At 37.6% G+C, this 22,716-nt stretch overlaps 1 protein-coding gene across 6 annotated transcripts in view; it reads right to left on the reverse strand.

Annotated features, from left to right (window-relative positions):
• Positions 1–22,716, reverse strand: part of LOC135087591 (guanine nucleotide exchange factor DBS-like) — a 104,939-nt gene that overhangs the window by 66,964 nt on the left and 15,259 nt on the right. For 4 of the 6 annotated variants that reach the window (XR_010260889.1, XR_010260891.1, XR_010260890.1 and 1 more), the window contains exons 2-4: positions 2,612–2,813; positions 949–1,039; positions 619–849 (exon numbers count right to left, since the gene is read on the reverse strand). Coding sequence is in view for 3 of the 6 variants with exons in the window: in XM_063982344.1 (XP_063838414.1) it covers positions 619–849; positions 949–1,039; positions 2,612–2,813 (524 nt within the window). In the remaining 3 variants the exon portion in view is untranslated. Of the gene's footprint in view, positions 1–618; positions 850–948; positions 1,040–2,611; positions 2,814–9,927; positions 10,147–18,606; positions 18,795–22,716 lie in introns of those variants that run through there. The other 2 variants (XM_063982327.1, XM_063982319.1) reach the window with 2 other exon arrangements.

The raw sequence follows: 22,716 nt of genomic DNA on the forward strand, positions 1-22,716 counted from the left end.
CCAAAATCAATGAAATGTGACTTTCTGGTGTTAATATTTATGATATTTTGTGCTAACTTTCCGTTGTGTCAAAGGCAATCAATCATGAATACATTCGCGTGTTAAATTCATCAACAATACAATTCGTAGAATTTAATAGCACCACTAGTAGTGGTACTTTAGGTGTCTTTATGAATGAGAAGTTTTGTCATGGTCGATCATATTTATTTTGGTAACCTGTAGGTCTAGGATGCTCGCCATGATAAACGTTTATCGCGGCATTTTATCGATTTTGAACGATAAGCCCATACGATTGTCGACTAATGCTGGATTTCTATATTCAATCCTAATCCAAATTATACGGATTTGGATTGTCAACTGTCAAATTTTAATATGTTTTTGGCCAAAATAACTGCGGTTTTTGATGTTTTTACATTTTTATATTGTTTATAAGACTATTTAAACAATATTAAAGTGTAAATGCATCGAAAATTTTGGAAATATAATCTAAAACTGAATTCAATTTGACAGTTGTAATCCGGATTTGGACAAGGATTGAATATGGGAATCGGGCGTAAATCGACGATAAGATTTTATCACGGCGCGCATGCTAGCCCGGCTGGTCGTTATAATACTTACTATTCGCTGTTGTATCCACTCTGAATGTGAATACTGTAGTTCCCCGCCCAGGTCGGGCGTGAGCTGAGATCTGTCGAAGTACTCGTACAACTCGTCGATGGATGAACACACGTGCACCCGAAACCTGAACTCCTCCTTGAAGAGTTTGCTGCTGACCTCAGACAAGGCCTTCTGGAGGAAGCTGGCTGGCCTCAGCACGTATACCGCGTGGATGATTCCAGGGAAAAACTCCTGGAAAGTCATAAAAAACATGATTAAAAGAGGTTCGGAGAATCTTAGCATAATTAATTAGCTTAGTCAAATCAGGTGGTGGAAAGTCGGTGTACTTACGGAGATTCGAAGTAACACAGTCTTCACAGAATTCCACCTGTCTTTCCTTCTGTCTATGATAATATGGAAGCCCATATCAGCTTCAAGTAATCTGGAATAGAAGAAAAGACACATTTTATAGCATAGGTACATTACAAATAATGTAAATAATTACGATAATGTGAGTTGAGAATACTAGAGGAGCTTTAGCTCCTCTACTAACCACTCTATCTAGAGAGTTCGTGATGTAAAATTTGTATGTTAAGGCGAAAAACCTTCGCAGTCCTAGTGGTTCTTGTGTAAAATTAGAGGATACATATGGACGTCAGATAGATTATAGAGGACAGCACGGAGATAAATTGCAGACTATGGTCCATAGCTTATAGCTCGAGCTAATGGAATCAAATACTAACGACGGCAAAGACAGACGTGAGTGATGTTTCGTTCTTAAGTGTATAAGAACAGGTGACAGCTTGAATTGCCCGAGGCCAGGATCAGACTATCCCCTCCCTTTGGGTCACAAGCTGGTTCCCCCAGAGATCACTGATGCTGCAGCCTTCACATGGTCTTTGACCAATAGCCTGAGCAAAAGTTAATAAGCATATACTAACGAGGGCACAGACGTGAGGTAGAGCAGCAGCCGGCGGTACTCCTGCGCGGAGACGAGGTGGAAGTTGTTGTTGTCGGGGAAGGTGATGAGCGGCTGGTGGTCCTTGGCTAGCCCGCCCGTGGCCAGGGTGTACTGGGGCAGCAGCAGCTCGCCGATATTGGAAACTCCTACATATTTACGTTATGTTTCGTTCTTAAGTGTATAAGAACAGGTGACAGCTTGAATTGCCCGAGGCCAGGATCAGACTATCCCCTCCCTTTGGGTCACAAGCTGGTTCCCCCAGAGATCACTGATGCTGCAGCCTTCACATGGTCTTTAACCAATAGCCTGAGCAAAAGTTAATAAGCATATACTAACGAGGGCACAGACGTGAGGTAGAGCAGCAGCCGGCGGTACTCCTGCGCGGAGACGAGGTGGAAGTTGTTGTTGTCGGGGAAGGTGATGAGCGGCTGGTGGTCCTTGGCTAGCCCGCCCGTGGCCAGGGTGTACTGGGGCAGCAGCAGCTCGCCGATATTGGAAACTCCTACATATTTACGTTATGTTTCGTTCTTAAGTGTCTAAGAGCCGGTGACTCTGCTTTGTCTGCCCGGGGCCAGGATCAGACTGCTCCCCGTCTTCTAGGCTAGAAGCTGGCTACACCCATGAGTTAGCTAATGCTGCAGCCTTCGCATGGTCCTTGAAATAGTCTGAGGAGAAGTTAATAAGCTTATACTAACGAGGGCACAGACGTGAGGTAGAGCAGCAGCCGGCGGTACTCCTGCGCGGAGACGAGGTGGAAGTTGTTGTTGTCGGGGAAGGTGATGAGCGGCCGGTGGTCCTTGGCCAGCCCGCCCGTGGCCAGGATGTACTGAGGCAGGAGCAGCTCGCCGATATTGTAAACTCCTACATACTTTCCTGATGTTTCGTTCTTAAGTGTCTAAGAGTAGGTGCCTTGATTTGCCCGGGACCAGGATCAGATTACTTCCCCTCTTCTAGGGCAGAAGCTGGGTATGCCCATGAGCTCACCGATGCTGCAGCTTTCGCATGGTCCTAGACCAATAGCCTGGGCTAAACAAGTCATAAGCAAATACTAACGAGGGCACAGACGTGAGATAGAGCAGCAGCCGGCGGTACTCCTGCGCGGAGACGAGGTGGAAGTTGTTGTTGTCGGGGAAGGTGATGAGCGGCCGGTGGTCCTTGGCCAGCCCGCCCGTGGCCAGGGTGTACTGAGGCAGCAGCAGCTCGCCGATGCTGCGGCCCTCGTCGCCCTCGCTGCTGCAGCCGTCGCATTCTGCTTCTGGAATAGAGATGTTGGAGTGTTAGTAGATACTTAGTCAAAGATGTAACTTGGTATTCTAAGGGCATAGCGTTGAACTCACAGAACAAGTTTTGTTGAATTGAGTCGGTTCCTGCGATAATGGAGCATTTAATTATTTATAGAGTTCGTGAAATTAAAAAAAAAATATTACATTATTTTTAAACTATGACCGAGGTTTGGCTACGAGGAATTAAGTTTCCTCATGGCCAAATTAATTTGGCATTTTTTTGGCCACGAGGAAAAGGGATCGATACATGTATGTATGTAATGGGTGGTCCAACTAATTGGCTTTCAGGAAATAATTCGGTAATTTAACTCTCTTTGAAGCTTTGGTGGCTTTGACACCTAAAGCCGCACAAGTGACTGAATTTTCGTGCTTTACAATTTGATGCCTAATTACGTGCTCACTCAAGATATAATAAAATGATTAGAAGCCATTTACATCCATTAAATTGGATCGTTATTCTTAAACACGCGAGCGACTCTTCCGACGTGTGATCCCCGCTTACCTACATAATAAAATAATAATCTCATCAATTTTAATAGAGCCTCAAAAACTGCATTGTTTCATGAATGCGTTTGGCACACGCAAAAAAATTAAGAATGCTAATCGCTATGCTTTAAACCTAATTGATTTGATTGATCGTTCGGTCGTATGTTGCGTTCTTGACTTCTTGTTAATTTTAGAAGAAAAACCAAAATCGTTTACTTTTAACAAAAGACGCGGGAAAGCATGCAGTAATTTGCATACTTATTTTAACTTTTAAAAACAAATGGCGGCTAATTATGATCACTTTCTACCTACCCGTAATAAAAATAAAAGAGATGGGTATTAAACTGGAGAGAGAAGAGTGCTAATGACCGGTAAAGAGCGACCGATGATACAGGAAAAACATAACTGTTGAATCGACGGTCGAAAGTTAGTTTTTTGTTGTGAACTTTCGATTAGTGTTCCCAATTTATACGGGACGTTTCGATTTTTAGGATCAACTAAAGACAAAGTCCCGATTGACCTTTGAACGGGATTAATATCCCAATATTTCTCTATCGATCAGGTGCTTAGTCTGATTCATTCTGTATACGATCATTTTGACAAGCTGTTACGTGCCTAAACATATTTTCGCCTTCCATATTTTCAGAGCGTAGTTGATTAATTACAAGTCCCGGTTTGAAAACCAAATTGCCGACAGTATATCTTCCATCCTCCTTCCGTCTCATAATATTTATACAATCTAGACCTGGCAACACTCCTTTTGATAGTTAAATACAGTTTTGTTTGGAGATGGCGGTAATGAGCAGAGTTACGAACTCTTCGAGTTGTTTCGCTGCTCTACTGAGGTAATGACTTCATTTGCAGTAATATAGAGGTCAAACGATGCATTGTTTTGAAACATTTTTCACTTTGATGACAAACGATTTTTGAAAAACCATAAAAAGTAAGGGCATTAGACTATATTGAATCTAACGTAGATTCGGCGACTAACTACGTGTGGCTGAAACATCATCATTGTGTTAGTAAAATTATTCATGCATGAAGTTTACAGTATGTAAAGTAGAAAATAACGACTTACAGTAAATTCCGCTCCTATTAACTGTGTGTACATATAGGTTAGTTTACAATAGACGTCACAAGTGCGGTGGATTGTTATCACAAGTCAAGGCCTACGTAATAACTACTTCATTAATTATACTGCGAGCAGGTATTTGTGTAGGTACGGCTACTCGCTAAGCCTAAGCCGTGCTATGCGTAAAAATAACGTCACAATTTGAGTTCGTTGACCAAACGGTCTTAATGGACACGCACGCAAAGGTCAAGACGGTTGGTCTGCCATAATGCGACACACCCGCGTTTTCTGACATTTAGCCCGGGATCGTTATGGAAAATACATTAACGCGTTATTAGGGACGTGCCTAAACAGTTTTTGGGAGCCCGTCATTTGCCGGTATTCCGTTTCCGCGACTTCCTGACATAAAACAGTAATGTTGTGACATTTTTACGTTCTTCCATTGGAATGTTTACCTATATGAAATAGGTAAATCGAAATTTTACATACGCAAACAATATTTTTTTTGTTACAATTAGAATAGGCGCGGGACTCTACATATTTCGGTTAACGTAAGAGCTTCGATATAATTTTATCCACAAGTTCAGAAAGGCATCCAGTATCATAAACGATACATTTAATCCGTAGCCGTCGATTATTACATAAATACCTACTTCAGAGGATCTACAAGGTCACTGTCAGGCGCGTGCGTGACTGATCCTCGGTCGGGCATGGGTATCAATTTGTAACACTTCGATAATATTATACAGGGCGTGCTCTATCTAGCGTTTGAGACGCTTTAGGACTGAAAGGGAATTCATAATACCTGTAAAAGCTTTGCTTTCAAGCTCAGCTTAGCTGTTGAAATAGAGAGGGTAAAGGGAAATTCATAGTATAAAGACTGGAAAATCATGGAAATTTTCAAGTTCATGATCCGTAAAATTTTCAGTTTCTTTATAGTCCAGTCACACAGAACACAATTTCTGACCTACGAAGTCAAAAATTGTGTTCAAAGCATCTCCCTCTACACCGTTGGTAAACCATTCATTGATTGGACTATTAGCGTAAACTGCAAAAATGCACCTCTTTGATGAACTTAGGTCCGTTTTATTGTCCTACCAATGTGTTATTATTTAAAGATAAAAGTACAGAGCGTTTTTATTTCTGTGACTCTAGACTTCAATATAGTTCGGTATTATGGCGGAAGTTTTAAAAAAATTGGTCAAAATCTACAACTTTTACAAACCTAATAGACTAGGAATTTAAAGCCTTTCACCTAATAAAACTGATATCGTCAGGCATTTACATCACTTCAAGTCTATGAACAAAGTCATCATGTGCTAATGTTTTTTTTATAATGGTCATGATACACGACTTCATCGCTTTTAGTTTTTTCACCTCCATAAATACCTACACTGATGGAGTGAAAATGATTTCCTTATAACGTTTTCCTTGTCTGCGAGAAAATCACAATGTAAGTAAAAAGTTATGAAACTTCTAATCCTAAAAGGTAACGGAACAACTTTTTGAACAGTTTATTTGAATAAACATACCCATAATAATATAAAAGAAAAATTAATTTAAAATCTGAAATAAGTAAAATAGTTCATTTGTTTAGTAGAGGTTTGCGACTTTTGTACAATAACTTGGAAAAGTATGTGCGTGCAAATAGCGAAGACTCGTTAATCGAATTAAAATAATGAACCAAGCTGTAACTGTGTTTTAATTAATAAAACAGCCAGCATCTTTTAAATTCGTCTCTATCAGTAGATCTATGGACACAACTGTTATGGATAAATGATAATAAATAGGTATCATGAGAAAAACGCATAATAACACGTCGTGTTTGAACAACAATTTCTTGTTACTGTGGAAAAAGCAATCTAAGGCTTCCAAGTAAACGACGTTTTTATGACAATGTAGGTACTATGTTTTTATTCTGTATTCAAGGAATAATAAATTAATAAATGTATGACAAAGATTTCTCGAAGTTTATGCGATATAGCGTAATCAATCACTGTTATGTTCTGTCGACGTATTACGATTTTTTTAAGTGATCATAAATAGCGTACTACCAGGAATATTATATTAAAATTTTGTTCCTGCTTAATTTTTCACTTTCTACCAGAATTGGAATATTGGAAAACACGAGTATTAATAAGTAAGTAAAGGAGGCATACTAATATTCTTTCAAAAATTATATTTTTGTAAGAATAAAAGTAACGAGTTTTTTATAAGTTGAACAATACATTAAACTTTTAGAAGAGATTTGAAACGAAAACAACAACTATTTTGCGATCTCTCTCGTTCTCTACGTGTTATGAATTTATACGCCATGGTTGGTACTAAAGTTGACTTTTAAAATTTAATATAAACTTTTTAATTAAAAATGTTGGTTGCATGTTGCGAAACAGCGACGTTAATAGTTTTTACGACAAAACTACAAATCAGTTTTTAATTAAGAACTTAACTTAGTTCAGCTGGGTGGGAAATAGTTATTTTCTACTGCTTTTTCTTTTAATTAGGCATACGTTTTTTTACTCAATAATGATTTCCACAGAAACCAGCCTCATGGCAAGAGTTTTCTTTACCGTGGTTCAAGTGAGTGGCACTATTTTTTGGTTTTATTTATGATTTTTACAATTTATTTGTTATACCAATTTGTTTTGTTAAAAAAGCAAGTTTATATCAAGAAAAAACACTCGTTCCTTGTAAATATTTATATCTGACACCAAATAACCAAGACCTTACAGCTAACGAAACGCAATTCGGTCACAAAAGACCACTTAATTAGCTGAAAACATCTCTAGCCGAACAAAAGCCGAAGGTAAGCACTATGCAGCGTCAGCGTCGTCGCAGTAGCCTCATCCAGGCAAGGGTCAGCTCATTGACATGCGGGGTGCAACCTAATCTCATCGAAGAAAACCACTGAAAATCAGCCTCATGGCAAGAGTTTTCTTTACCATTCAAGCTAGTGGCACCATATTGGTTCTATTTATGTAACTAGATTTATTATTATTATTACAATTTATTTCTTATATTTGGACTCAGGAAAAGACTCATTCATATCTGACAACAAATCGTTCGTTCGTTTCAGACGAAAGACGTCCACTGTTGGACTAATAAAGGTCTCCCCCAATGATTTCCACAAAGACCGGCCCTGCGCCGCTCGCATCCAGGCACCTCCCGCGACCTTCACCAGATCGTCGGTCCACCTAGTGGGAGGCCTGCCCACGCTACGTCTTCCGGTTGCCAAGACCTGACAACAAATATTTATTTATATCTGACCAAATAACCAATAGGTACACCTAAACGAAACGCAATTTTGTCACAAAGACCACTTATTGAGCTGCCACCGCCAGTGTAGCAAGGCCCTTAATTAGCTGAAAACATCTCTAGCCGAACAAAGCCGAAGGTAAGCACTATGCAGCGTCAGCGTAGTCGCAGTAGCCTCATCCAGGCAAGGGTCAGCTCATTGATATGCGGGGTGCAACCTAATCTCATCGAAGAGCACTTTGCTTAGGGTTGCCAGATGGTATCAAGTGGACATGGCAGCCTTTTTTCATATTGGAACAAAAAGGAACAGACTAGTGTAGAGTCAGCTATTTTGTAACTCTTACTGAAAATTCCTAAAACAAGTCCTTTAAAAATCCCAATTATTTACGTCACAATTAATATTCAGTTATTTGTTGACTACTAATAACTTCTCATTTGGCAGATTAACTAATAATTATAACATAATTTATAAATACAGATAATTATTATTAAACCCTACCTAGTTTTATAAAATAATGTGGTCATAAAAAACAAAAAAATGCTTTTTGGCTTCATTAGTGGAAAGTCTATTTTCAAAGGTAGAAAGAAAAGGAGATCCTTTTAAGCCTTTTTAGACAATTTTGATATGACAACCCTAACTCTGCTTCGCTCGTAATATAAACTAGCTCAGCAGCAGCCCATGCCACAGTGCGGTTTACACTTCCCGACCATCGAATTCTAAAATAATTTTATGATCACAGATTTGATATATTATTATTGGTTATCTAATTACGATAAGATACCTAGGCGATACGAAGCTATTAATTTTATTTTATTTTACAGCTATGTGCATCGAAGAATGCAATTTGACGTTTAAATGGTCCCGCAAACTCGCTTTTAAAAAGTAAAAAAAGTTAGGAAAGTGGAAACAATACAAAATGATGATAACGAAAAGTCGAATCGATAAGGATCTCGTTACTAAAGTTATTATGTCACAGAATAAGTAAAGTAAGTAAAACTTACTTAATTAAACACCCAGCATTAAGTCCGTCACTTGTACTGTACATTACCTTACGTACAAAAAGTTTTAATAAATAAATAACCTATGTCTAAGGATGAGAGAACCCTATGGATCTGAATTTGTGAAAGCACTCCCGTTCCAAGACCTTTACGACCGCCTCTTTTCTCTGTGTTTACTTTATACATACAGACCCCAAATATCATTTGCTTCGCCTAAAACAAAATTTGCATGAATGAATTCCAAGGCGTATGGAGATTTCTCTTTTTTTCTATAGAGGTCAAAATAATGAAATTGTAGAGTTCCAGTCGTGTCTTAAATTTCAATGGCCACGCTTTTACGATTTTTAATTTATTCACATATGTAAACGCCAAGCCCGTGAATTGCATAAAGTGATAATAACTTAAAATGGGATTTTATATGAATTTGTGAAAAGCCTTATTCGTGAAATAACAACTTTTGTTGATTTTCAAGTCTTTCCTTACGAGAATTTTAAAAATATGCAAGGTTGGCCAAAGTGCTATCATTGCTCAGTCAGCTCAATGATAAATAAAGCTTAGCTCCCAACCAACAAGCCAGAAAAGGGAGATTAAATACTTTAAAATGTCGCCACAAATTTTCTGTCAGGTTTCCTCCGCAAAGTTGTTAAACTGAAATTACTCCCTCCTGCCCTTGAGTTTTCTCCTCCGATAACGGCAATGAAAAATTTTCACGGTTACGTCCTAAAGCAATTTTGTTCGACGCATTTTGCAAAAACATAAATCCGCAACGCGTTGTTTTCCAAATTTCCACGACACTGGTTAAAAGAAATTCACCACTAATAGTCATGCACTGAAACATTGGACCACTAAAATGGATGGGGCGAAATCACAGCAATAAAAACCACTTGCCTATCCTCTTAGTGTTGACAAAAAACAGACTCAGGCGCATCTGTGCAACGGCCACGGTATACTTGATGCGGCACATGACGCGTGCACACGCGCCGCTCGCGATCTGACTGCTCCGACTGAAGATGTCGCTGACGAACGCACACCAGCCACCAGACAATGAGCATTTATTAACACTAACACGCCGCTTAATCAATGAATATTGGAAATATTAACTTTTAATTGCACGTTCACTCACACCTATCGAGCTCATTCAGCTTGATTTAATAAATAACACGCCTGCACGCGGCAATGGTAGGTATTATCTACTTGCAATAACAATACCTATTTACAGTAAAAACGTGTCGTGTTTACTGTATATTGGTTATTCAATAAATGGTATTTATTACCTCGTAATCCGAAACACTGCATTCTCCTGCGCACGCGGCAGCAAACGCCGGTGGGGACAGATACACCGACACTGCTGTTGTCACGAACTGACATCACATAACCCTTTGACATACGACCTTTGTCCACTAAAGACGATTCACGCAAACCACTAGAGCCTTTATTACCACACGATAGAGCACAAAACCACTGATGTAGAGTCGGAAAACAGTATGATTGACCACTAAGCGTGCACTGGACCGCAACCAGCTGAAATATGAAGTAATTGGAAAGCGTTATCTGTGTCACACAATCGATGAGATAAACTTGGATCAAATAAGATGACTTCGATATCTGATGTTTTATTATATGAGTGGCAGCAGAATTCTGAGAGGTTGATAAATAATCCAGTATCATAAGAAACGGATTAGAAATTCCATGTTTTTGCTAGCACTTTGTGATTTCACCTAACAAATTACTAGTTTTTGACCTTAACGAATGTTAGACAAGAAAGTTCTAGAACAGAATAACAATGCAAAATCTTTAATAAAGTTGAAGTTTGGTTGGTTGACTAAAAGCAGACCTTTTGATTTCCTAATTACTTACTTTATGTTCTTATCCAGGATAGTGTTTAAAAGGTAAATCCCTTCTTTGTCAGTCCTGTCCTTTTCCTTGGAAAACATGATAACAAATCTACTTAGAAATTTATTTTTATCTTTATTATCGCGAAGTCAAACAATACATTATGAAAATATCTTGGCGCGCTTCAAGTTTTCATTTGTTTTCAGTTACTGACATCAAAGACCAAGAATTCCAACAGATATCGAACACCTAACAAAGGGGAGCACAACTGAAAATAATCCAAAATCAAGTTTGCGATTCTGTTGGATCTACGTCAAAATTACCTACTTGCTGTTTCTGTAAAAAGTGAAAAAAATGTTGTACGCTTTATCTAGGTGAGTGATATGATGAAATGGATCAGTCTATCATGATGAGGAGTGACCAGGAAGCGCGCCAGACGTTCGAATCATTCGGTTCCAATACCAGCCAAGGAGGTCGGCGATGGAATGCGCTCAATCAGACTGGAACTAGATCTAGCTAAACGTCTGGCTACGAGCACAGCACGGGTTTGTAATAGATGATCTGATTTGCCCGGACACGATGAGATTTCTTTTTTTTACCAATCCTTTGATACCTTTGATTAGCTAATACATACTTATGTTGATGGGAAACCTTGAGATCTTTTTGCCAGGTTTAGTAAACGACAAAAATAAGCGAAAATTCAACTCGTTCAAACATTCATGCCCTTGCCCATATAATGTAGAGACATAATTTACTTAGGTTATAGCGCTCATTTGGCTATGAAATGGTTATTGTTGTGACCGCGGACGATGAATACCTACTCGTAGTCAAAAAGGTTTTAGTTAATTAACTTATTCAGGGGTGTAATGATGCATAATGTCACTATACTTATATAAGAAGTAGTATAAATTCATGAAATATGCAAGAAGAATTTTCCAAACACATTGATAACTGTAATGAAATCTAAATCAAGTGTAATGTATTAACATGAACAATTGTAATTGGTATCTCAAAAGAAACAATAATCAAAATACACAGCCCCGGGTGTTTGTGCAAGAAGCGAGTAATCGAACGGAATTTCTCGAATTAAGCAATTACCATTTGTTGTCATCAACAAGCATTGTTATGCATGTATTAAATCGCGAAAGGTGGAAAACAATCGCGTATTGTGAGAAATAAAATATTATTATTTAGCGTTTGTCGCGGCAAGACAATGAGAAAGAAATAAAACAATCAGAACACTCGCGTTAAGCCGGGGTGAATGGTCGGCAGTAACTGCTCTAATTTTAGCGTCACTTAGTTTTAGTTCTTTGTGGGGGTGAGTGTTTGTAACTGGTCCAGTGCCAAAGGGTGCCCTTTGATATAATTCTGAAAATCATTCCTTAGAATTGAAAATATGTCGCGCTATTGCTGTTTACAATCCTCAAATGTGAAGGTGATCTTGAACTCTTGATGCGTCAACTTATTTACGTGTAGTGCGACAGCAGGTAATGAGGTTTCTGTTTTGATGTTATTAAACAATATAAAAGTCTAAATACGAGTACAAACTCATGTGAGTCGTGTGGGTAGGTACTATTCCATGCGTGTGGTGGTATAATTCATATTTGTAATAATCAGAATGCAAGTTGTCTTTTATAAATCTTTGAATCACGGATTACTTTCGATCAGATTTCCTTTAAAGAAACATTTCACACAAGTTATCGCCTACTTTTAAAGCGTTAAATTGTATTCCAGTTCATATGCGCAGACTAACTACAACTAGATTGTTCTCTCTAAGTAATTTATGTGCTAAACTAAAAACTCGGAGGGCGAACCGCAACAATTTGTACTCGGCAAGCCGCGAAGATTCATCTCGCGCAGTTATTAAATAACGTCCCGGCAAATTGCGCTTGCGACTAATTTAAATGCTCTCCGTTTAGTTTGCTCTTATGGCAGAAAATTGGGGACGTGCTGAGTTTTTGCAACGTAGATTTTGTTAGGTATATTAGTTAACTAGGAGATTTCTGACTGGGCAGGAAAATCACATATGGGCTTTTGCCCGCTTTGTCCTGGCAAAAAGGTATTTTAAATCCAGCGAAAGTTATATGCCCTTTTTCTACGTTATTAATCTCAATTGATGATATTTTTATTGGGTCAGCGGAATTGAAAAAGAGGGCGTTTAAATAACGAAATAATGATAACGTTGACTAAGCTCGTATTAGTCATGTAGATGTGTATTATCCGGCAGACTGTGGTGCCAATGCACTACTTAATCGCAGTACTCGTACTTTTATGCAGATCCGACTTGAACATAGCTGCTCAATTATGCACTTAACTCTGACAAGTTTAAAGCTGCTTCTTCTGCTCGTCATAGTGAAACGTAAACTATTCCAACTAAACAGCCATCGGTCTCATAAGCATATCTCCACGACTATGGTGCCTACATCCTGACAGCGGTCGACATGGGATGGCAGTCGCAACAAGAATCACCTTTCTTGAAAAACTAAAATCCTACAATTTTCTATCAAGTGTGAATCTACACGGTACATTTCTTCTCAATCTACTAGTCTAGAAAGCAGCGTTAAAATAAGTGGAAGAAATATCACTTAAGTCATTATTAAAATAATTATACCTAGTGCAAGTTAATTTATTATACCGGAGATTAGAAAACAAAACATTCTCAATTAACAACGCAAACGGTAGTATTTGTAGGCGTCAAGACTGGTAACTGTATAAAGTATTGTAATTTTCTAATTATCCAGTGTGTTACTACAATGAGGTTAATACGTGAATTATGATAATTAGTTCTATTCATTCAAAGAGATTTTATGCTGTAGAGCGGTTACATTATGAATGCACGCTGCCTTAAAAATTAGTATTTACACCTGCTGCGCAATTTTGTATTCAGCACAAAAAGTAATGAAATGTGTAGGTTAAGGCACGTTATGGTATGTTGTGTACATTATAGGTAGCTATTTTAATGGTTTTTCTAAGTTATTATTATGGGTTTTTATTTATTCATAGTTTGCTTTCTGTGCCACGTGCGTCTTCTTTATTACAAAAAGTTAAACTCACGTTGATCATTACTTCATTTTAGTACGGAAATGTCATTTTAAACCAGTGCTCATTGCGCGTATAACTTTTCTTAATAAGGCACTTATGAGCCGCCACATGCTTTTGATAGAAGCATCAAGTAGGTAAGCGTATGGTTGCCTAAGTAATTTTACTGGAAACGATCCGAGAGCGCTATAGGATTACATATATTCATTACCCACAACCGCAAGGACTATTATTTACGATACTTGCATATTATCTAAATGGCTAGATTTATAAAACACGATGTCTATCAAACCAGTTGACCGAGGAGTCTTGTAGGAAAATGTTTTTCATTTGCATTTTAAGACTACCGGTATAAAACGATTCCCTTCGGAGAAAATTCAGACCTGTGGTTATTTAAAATATTGATATTCTATCAAAGGCTTTTAAGCTTCTACTTCAAAGCTTAGAGTTCGTTTTTTAGTACGAACAAGCCTTACGATTTATTAATCTGAACAAAACAGTCTGAAAACTAGGTGGTTTGCGTAGGTCAGAAAATTCAGCCTCTAGGAAAAATTAAAGAAAAGTAATTAATAATTTAAGCACTTGTAAACAAAGCATTGGAATTTGGAAATGTATGGCGGCCTTGTGTTTTCTGTTTCAGCGCAGTTTGACGCAGACGGCGCCCGCGCATCCATTGTCTGTCGTCCTTGCCGCTTACGCAAACTGAACGCGACAAAGACCGCCGAAGAAAGCAAAAAGTATGAGTAATGTTCTTTTAACCACATGTCATTATGATTAACTAAGAAGCATGGGATTTGTACGTTATACATGATGGACACGATAAGTGATCTCACTTGATTATTTCTGAATCATACAAGATATCAAAAAACTGGTTACTGATCCTGAAAGTGCTTCACGAGCTCTATCAAGCGGTAGCAATAATAGGTTACAGAATAAAGTGGATCTATCCGAAAATTCGATGTTTCCAACTTCAATACATTTAATACAGTCACATGGCATTGCACTCATCCCTTGATCACGGTAATAATATCATACAGTATTGTAACTTCATATAAACCGACGAAACGCGAGCTTTCCTTCGAATTTCAAAACTCGGGACGTGGTCGAGATGAAAAAATTAGGGGTGTCGCGAATGTGCTGAACGGACGTCGATGGCCTAGTGTTGAAAATGACTAAGGTGATTGAATTTGACTGACCTTCATTTACGTTCAAATTTGTCAAAAATAGTCATTAACTGTCAGAAATGGTAATTTTCAGTCAGTTTGATTTGAAATGAAAATTATATTTGGGTGTTAGGTAAATGGGTATATGAGCCGACACTAGCCCATGTTAACATTTTCTGACTTCACCATACCATATGACCATGTTAACATGGGCTAGTGTCGGCTCATATACCCATTTACCTAACACCCAGTATATTGTATAAAACCAGCTTTTGCCAACGATTTCGCCCGCTGAAATTAAAGTAACAGGTCATTAAGTACTCATTATGATTAGTAGATTCAAAATTATTTTAGTATATTATTTTTTTTAAATTAAATCTACTACTTAATCACAAAACAACACGCATTTTATCCTATTCCATTCACAAAGTATTTTGTTTGTCTAAATAAAAAAAATACAATCACAAAACTAGATAGAAATTCTAAGTAGACAGATGTAATTAGAATGGGTACTGTAGGTGAGCAGCCCTATCGCATGTTGTCATACCGTGACGTACCGCGGGGCTTTTGACATTTATTTCAAAAATATGGCCGAGTTGGAATACTGTATAGATAGTATTACCGTGCCTTGATAGTACGAATAGTATAAATGTCACCGTAATATTGTGAATTCCGTCAGATTATAATCTGACGTAGTTAGATTACAATCTAACCTAACCTAACACACTGTTAGTTTACAATCTCACGCGTTATATTATAAACTGACAGAGTTCACAATTTCACGTTGACATAAATAACAAGTAAACTTATCGTTCCCACCCTGTATGTAGAGTTTAAAATACTTAAACTACTTAGACCACGACTGCATTTCTTATTATTGGTGTTTAGTTTGATCGAATTATTGTAAAAAGTGTTCAGTTTAGTAGAGTCTGTTTTATTTCAGTTTTCGTGATGTCGACAGCAAGATGAATGCCATGAAAATCGTGGAAATGGGTCAGCTATAAGTTGGACACTGCGCAAATCTAACGTAGATTTGATCCCGAAACTTTATATTCAAAAATACTTTTTTTCTAATACATAAGTTTCAAAGGACGAATTTGTGTGTAGGTGTAGTTTTGTGTAGGTAACAGGCGTGATTTTGCAACAATATTTCGTTGTGCTGGTGGCTCTACATGCTTATAGGACTTATTGACTCTCTACAAATAGATTTATCATATTTAAACCCCAGAAAGCTATTTTGTTATCATCAAGGTAAAAATGTTAAAAGTACCTACACAATATTTTTTTCAGAAGAGCATGATTTTGTGTTCCTACTTATTATTACTTTCATGGGCTGATGGCTGTTGGAATGAATCAAAATTAATTGATCATCAGATTAACTGTTAAGGCTTTTGTAAATGAAAGAATATAAATGAAGGTATTTTATTTTTGGGTGTCACTTGCGATAGCAAAATACTCTGAATACCTATATGTCCTACGTTATCATATAAAATATGTAAATGATAAATATGTACAAATAAACTAAACAAACATTTGTATACCAACGACTCTGAGAAGTGTAGGCCTTGTTTAACCCTGATGCTAGCCGGTATTCTTCATGAGAATTTTAATTTGAATTCATTCCTCATTTGTTTAAAATTTGAGGTAGTACTTAACAGTTGCAGTCACACGTAACAGTTTCACACGTAGACAAAGAACTGCTGGTCAGTATCTGCTGATTATTCGACAAGGCGATCTGTATACGGAAGCAAGTATCTCAAAATAACACACGTCACAAAGAATCGTAAAAATAATCCCAAGTTACACAATTACAGGCACAACACTACTGTGCGATCACAATGGCGGAAATGATAAATGTGCGAGTATGTTCGGAAAAACGACGTATCCCCTCGTACCAATTTTTGTTGTCAGGTATAACAAATGGCTAAGATTATTGTTCAGGAGGCAGTTTCATCAAATGAACATCTGCTAGTTAGAAAGAAACACTCAGAAAATATGAAACAAACAGTATTCACAGACGTTAAAATTAAAATACAGATTGAATGAATATATTCAGCGAAAATTCAAGGTCTGGAAGGCTGAGGTCCCGTGGTCTCGATTCTTCTTATAGCTAGCTTTTTCATTGAAGAATGAAGGTAATTTAGTCTTAGCATGACTTAAATGAAGACATAACAGAAGTGAAATGAAATGAAACGCTTCCGTGGTCTAGTCACTAGAGACTGATCGGACTGTTTTCAGCTTGGTTTCCAGTTTCTTTTCAGGTTTAAATAAAATTTTTAGATGAAATATTTGAAATAACGAAAAGTAGAGTCTTTTCATAAGATAATTACAGCTTACAGCCCACACGATAAGTTCATTGCGGGTTTATTTAGTGGTCATGCTCATGCTATATCCCAACTCTTCAAGAGTTGAAGTGGTGGGACCGAGGGGCGGAATTAGTTTCTAGTTAAGGTAGAGTAGTATCTTTTCTTTCCTTGCCACCAAGCCTGCTTCAAAACTCTCTAGTAAGGGAGTAAAGACGTGTTGATGATGGATATTGTCTGTCACCGTGACCTCGTTCGGTGTGCTATCTATTCAAATGCAGCGTGCAGCGTAGTATTGTGGTAGTATCAAGCACAATAGCCCGATAACGTGTAGCCAGCCGTTGAGCTGAGGCCCATCCGGCGTCATGTCACAGATCGTAACAATACTGGACAATAGGACGGTGGTATTCAATAGGTAGAGTACTAAAGCTCAGTTTAGTGTGCAAAGGCAAGGTGTCTTATTATTACACTTAATTAAACACAATTCAACTATCGGTATCTTGCCTTTACTGTTTCCTAACACCGGCTTATAAAGAAATTAAAATTAAATTAATTTAGGTAACGTTGTTCGGCATATTATTTACATATCCAGGATGATCTTTTAATAATTTATGTTAAGGTTATTTAACTAAATTATAAAGTTCAATGTACCTACTCGCGAGTCGTTTAAATACCGGTTTTTCGAAACTGCAGCGTCCGAGATCTGATTCAATTTCAAGGCCGAGTCCGGTATGTTAGGTATTTCCAATCTGCGAGTTAGTTTTTGTTTAACCATCCGTAGCACAGCGGAAGTTATCGAAAATTTAATAAAATTACCTTATCCACAATCGCATCGCTTCGATAAAGTTAATTTATTATTTAAAGAGAAAACTAACGTGCGTCAGGCTCAGGGCTCATGCAAAGATTAGCTTTCACAGGATTTCCCTAGCATGCAAGTGATTTTGGCGAAACGATGATAAAATTCTTTGACACTTCGCACTATGTTACCTATGGTTTTGACCAAGTACCTACCTAAACAGAAATTAAGAATAACACTGTTACCACTGTTTTCTACACTTTAACGTTGTTTGTTTGTTTGTTTGTAAAAAAGATTTGCCAGCATTTTGGAATAAGACGCACTTTCAAACACTAAATCCTACTATTAATTTGACTATTTATTAAACTGGACGTCCGAAATGGATAAATTGTGTACTAGCAATAAGTGCCTTCACTGTATCGACACAATTAACAATAAATGCTTATCTTATCGAATGCTAGTCAAAGGGAGACAATTTTTAGTCGGCTAAAATGCTAATGTAATTATTGGGAATCCTAGTGTACTTATTGCATTACACCTTTCTAAGCTTAACATGAATACTTACCTATGTAGTTTTATGAAATCTCATTAGGCACTACGATGGCCATTGGCCGCTTGTAATAATAATGCTAAGGCTAAGGTACACAAGTAGATCTGTTATTTTGAGAAAGCGCTCTACTCTATCCGAGTAGGAAACTTTTTTGGTAAACAACGTTTATTTATTAAGTAGACGTACTTATGAATAGGAAAATATTTTTTCCTGTGATCTCTGCGAAGATAATTAATTTAACCTAAACACACAGTAAACAAACAACACACCTCGACCGAAACTTATCTCCAATTTGTTGGGCACCTCGAACCGTATCCTCATATCCCTGTTTTTGTTCTCACATGTGTAACGAATGTTTTTTAATTTGTTCGCCGCGGACCGAATTTCGAATGATTTGAAAATTTGAAAAACGAACGGCCGCGTGTGCTACGGCGCGTGTCGGGTTCCGCGATGACACCGGAGCGCAGACTGGCGTCCTTCCGCATGGGACTCCCGCCGCGCGCCCTACATCGCTGCAGCGAGATGTGATGTAATCTGCATGTGACGGATCGCACGCGGATTACTTTTGATAACAATTAGCACGTCACGAACCGGTTGATAAGTACCTAGCAGTTTGACAATAACAAGCTGAACTCTACCGTTTGCTTTATTTGCAACTTTTTTACCTGTAATACAACTTTTCAGCGTCTAACAAGTTTGTGGAGTTTACAAGACACAAAAAAAAAGTGTCACCTACTGACAGGGCCTACCTAATTTTAAGGAATTCATTAACAGATATCATAAGAATAAGAGCATTAAAAGTATATTGCAAGACTCGCTACCTTGTAAAGGAGTATGTTTGTAAAATCAATTAAACTAAATGAATTTCCGTTAGATTACTCTCAATTAGTGCTTAATAATACTTTATTTACTTTGTATAGATGTAATAAGCACAAAAGGCATTTTTATTTAGAAACTGGTTAAAGTTATTTTTTCAATCTGAAAGTGAGCGTGTACCTCTATCTTCATAATTTATTTGAAAAAAAAAATTACAAGATAGCATTATTACCTAAATAGGAAAGCTGAATTTAGAGCGCTATACATAATATTCTACTACTAAAAATATTACACATAGTACACAATAATTTGATAAAGAAATATTTTATTTAGATACCAAGAGCTTGTAATCCTACTAATATTATAAAGGTGAAAGTTTGTATGGATGTCTGGATGTCAACATGTTTGTTACTCTTTCACGCAAAAATTACTGAACAGATTTGATTTGATGAAACTTTACAGTATTATTGTTTATAGCCCAGAATAACATATAGGGTAGAAACGATAAGTGATCTCACTCGATTATTTCTAAACTATACAAGATATCGAAAAACTGGTTACTGATCCTGAAAGTGCTTCACGAGCTCATTCAAATGATACCAATAATAGGTTATACTTATGTAGACATCTGCACGAAATTCAAGCGAAAATGTTTAAATAAATATTACAAATTAATTGTCGATGTTATGCACTTGTGCTAACTAATAAATTACTTATTTGACTGTGCATTTTCCGAGCAGCAAGAGCGACTCTATTCATAAAACTTGCATATAATTTTACGTTGCTTTCCTTTCCTAACCTGCCGTTATGTGTAATAGTGCAATATGAATATGCATTTATAATGCTCCGTCGGATTTTCATATTCTTTGTAATATTATCTCTTCTGCATGATAGGTATAACCTTTTTGTGTAGTCTAGTCATCTGCATTTACAAGCTACGCTGAGTGAATTGGCTCCGTAAACTACAACGTAGGGGAAAGTAGTACGAGTTGATCCCCTGGGGTAAGATGATCTTTCGCGATTGTGCTGAAACCACTAACGTCATTTAGTTTCTTTCACTGGTAAAACATAGCTCTGGACACATCCCCGCCTCAGTCAAATCGTAATGGTGGCGTGAGCGATACATCGAATTTGACGAGAAAAAAGAAAAATTGTGTACTTCTGATCTAAAATAGGCATGACTTTGAGCTTATGTTACTTTTATTCAAACAATGTTAAATGTAATTACTGTTGTCGTTAGGCTTTCTATTATGTTTAATTTTAATATTTTGGCCATAAATACGTAGCCGCGTACTTGTAGATTATTTTAGAAAATATTTAACAAAAAGTGGGACTTGGGTCAAGATGATCCCTTCCTATATGTACGAGATGATCCCTGGGAATTAAAACAAAAAAGTCAATGGAGTAGGTAAAGGGAAGTGAAATAAAAGAAAGAGAACTTTATATAACTCACCTGAGTCTGAAGGAGATGATACTGAGTGGCTGTACTGAACAGAAAAGTTTTCAAGCGATACCAAGGGTGAAGGATGGATAAAATGTTATGCATGTGGAAAATGGGGCCATAAAGCATGTGCTGGGGTAGAGGTTGATGAAGCAGGTGAATTTATTTGTGATATATTCAACACAGCTCCATCCAAAAAGCATTTCAATTATTTAAACGCTTTTTAGCAGGTACTAAGAAAGAATCAGTTATTTTCGTTATTTAATTCGTAAATGTTTTTCTTTTCTAACTTTTTAACGATTTGTTCGCATAATTAGGTACCTACTCCGAAAGGAATATAACCAGAAAAGAATAGATCATAGAACAGAATCACAGGGATCATCTTACCCCTACCTGGGGGATCATCTTACCCACAGGGGTGTACAAGATGATCACTTTGTAAGGTTTTGCAAAAAATTAAATATTTTAATGAAACCTCAATTAATTTCTGGTTTTGAGTATAAGGAAAGTTGGATAGATAAATATACTAGTAGTAATCGTCTTTATTTTTGGTTTACCTTGAAAAATATGTATTTTACAGCGATTCCCGCTTAAGGGGATCATCTCGTACTACTTTCCCCTACCTATTAACATTTTAAACTTTATTTCTCTAAAATTTTATATTAAAAAGGAGACAGGGAATCTTATATTTTCCTCCATGAAAAACAAGAGCAGAGTTCTATGAAATACAACGCTGTTATTTGGATGCATCGTTTTCTGCATTTATTTGCCGCATTGCCACCGAAACTAGCTTTTTCGGTGGCAATGCAATTCGCCTCGAACAGCCTAGCCTGTTCTGCGTGAAAGAAAAAGATCGGAATACCACAAAATCAACGAATAAGAACTTATGACTTGCAAGTTTTTCAAATCAGTAACAAAAAATTCAACGCAACTAGCACACTTTTTCATGGATAGGACGAATTTCAGTGGCTAATCGGGTTCTACACCTAATCCATATTAAAATGCTAATCTGGTTTGTCACTGGAGCGCAGGCAAAAGCCTGCTTCGCAACTGGAATGAAACTCAGTTTCATTCTTTCTACAAAGCAAACCAAATAAAAATCGTTCTGCTCCTACCTTTGATGCTAAATGTATAGGTATCTCGGAACTATTTACAATTAAAATAAAACATTCCGTCAACAGTTCAAGTTACAATTTATTTGTAATTTAGTTAGAATGTTAATGGGAGCAGCGAAAGAAGCTTTCCAGGTGCTTGGTTAAAGATTTTGTAATGTTATGTCTAGGCGCGCGCGGGCGGTCAAATTCCCGCCTCTATTTTTACCGCAGTCGGTTACGGCTAGTATACAAACACCTCACCAAACCAAACATAACATTTTATGTTGAAGTTTTATCCAAATATTTGACTACGCCTGCAATACTCAACCGTTAAGGGTCACAAAACTCGCAAATATAGTTTAGCTGGATTCTTATCATCGACCCACTTGACGACTACGCTAATAATACGCCATTAACTCAGTTTGGAGTTTCAGTTTCTACTCCCCTGCAACTTGCTCTCCTAGAGCTGTAGAGTCTGGAGTGGAATCGCGACGCGAAAAAATGACTCTACTAAGGAAGCCCCGAACTCTTATGTTCTAGGCTTAGAACATAAAAAATCTTTTTTTTCTTTTTTTTTTAGGCTGTGTTGGGGCAAACCCCTACAGGTTTCGGAGCAAAGCTTCAGAATTTGGTGGATAGTGCAGTTAAGGACCCAGATAACCCACCACTCATCCCGGACCATTGAATACCATTGGCCAACGCCACACAGAAACTGCCACGCAAATACAACGGCATGTGGCATCTTAAAACGTTGTCATAAGCAATTCGCACATGAAGAACACGCGATCCTCATGCGCCGTAAATTTTACGACCACAGATATAGATATACATAGATAACGCAAGTAACACGATCTGTATTAAAACCAAGCGTGCCGACTTTTTAATACCTACTGTGACGTCACAGCCAACATTTAGTGACGGGAAATCGTAATCGATTCAAAGATGCCGATGCCGCCGTTGCCCCAACGCACCGCTACGATCACAGAAATGGCATCGATTATCTGACAGACGAATGAGATACACAGACG

The sequence above is a fragment of the Ostrinia nubilalis genome, chromosome 1 (genome assembly GCF_963855985.1).
Source record: "Ostrinia nubilalis chromosome 1, ilOstNubi1.1, whole genome shotgun sequence".
Classification (NCBI taxonomy): Eukaryota; Metazoa; Arthropoda; class Insecta; order Lepidoptera; family Crambidae; genus Ostrinia; species Ostrinia nubilalis.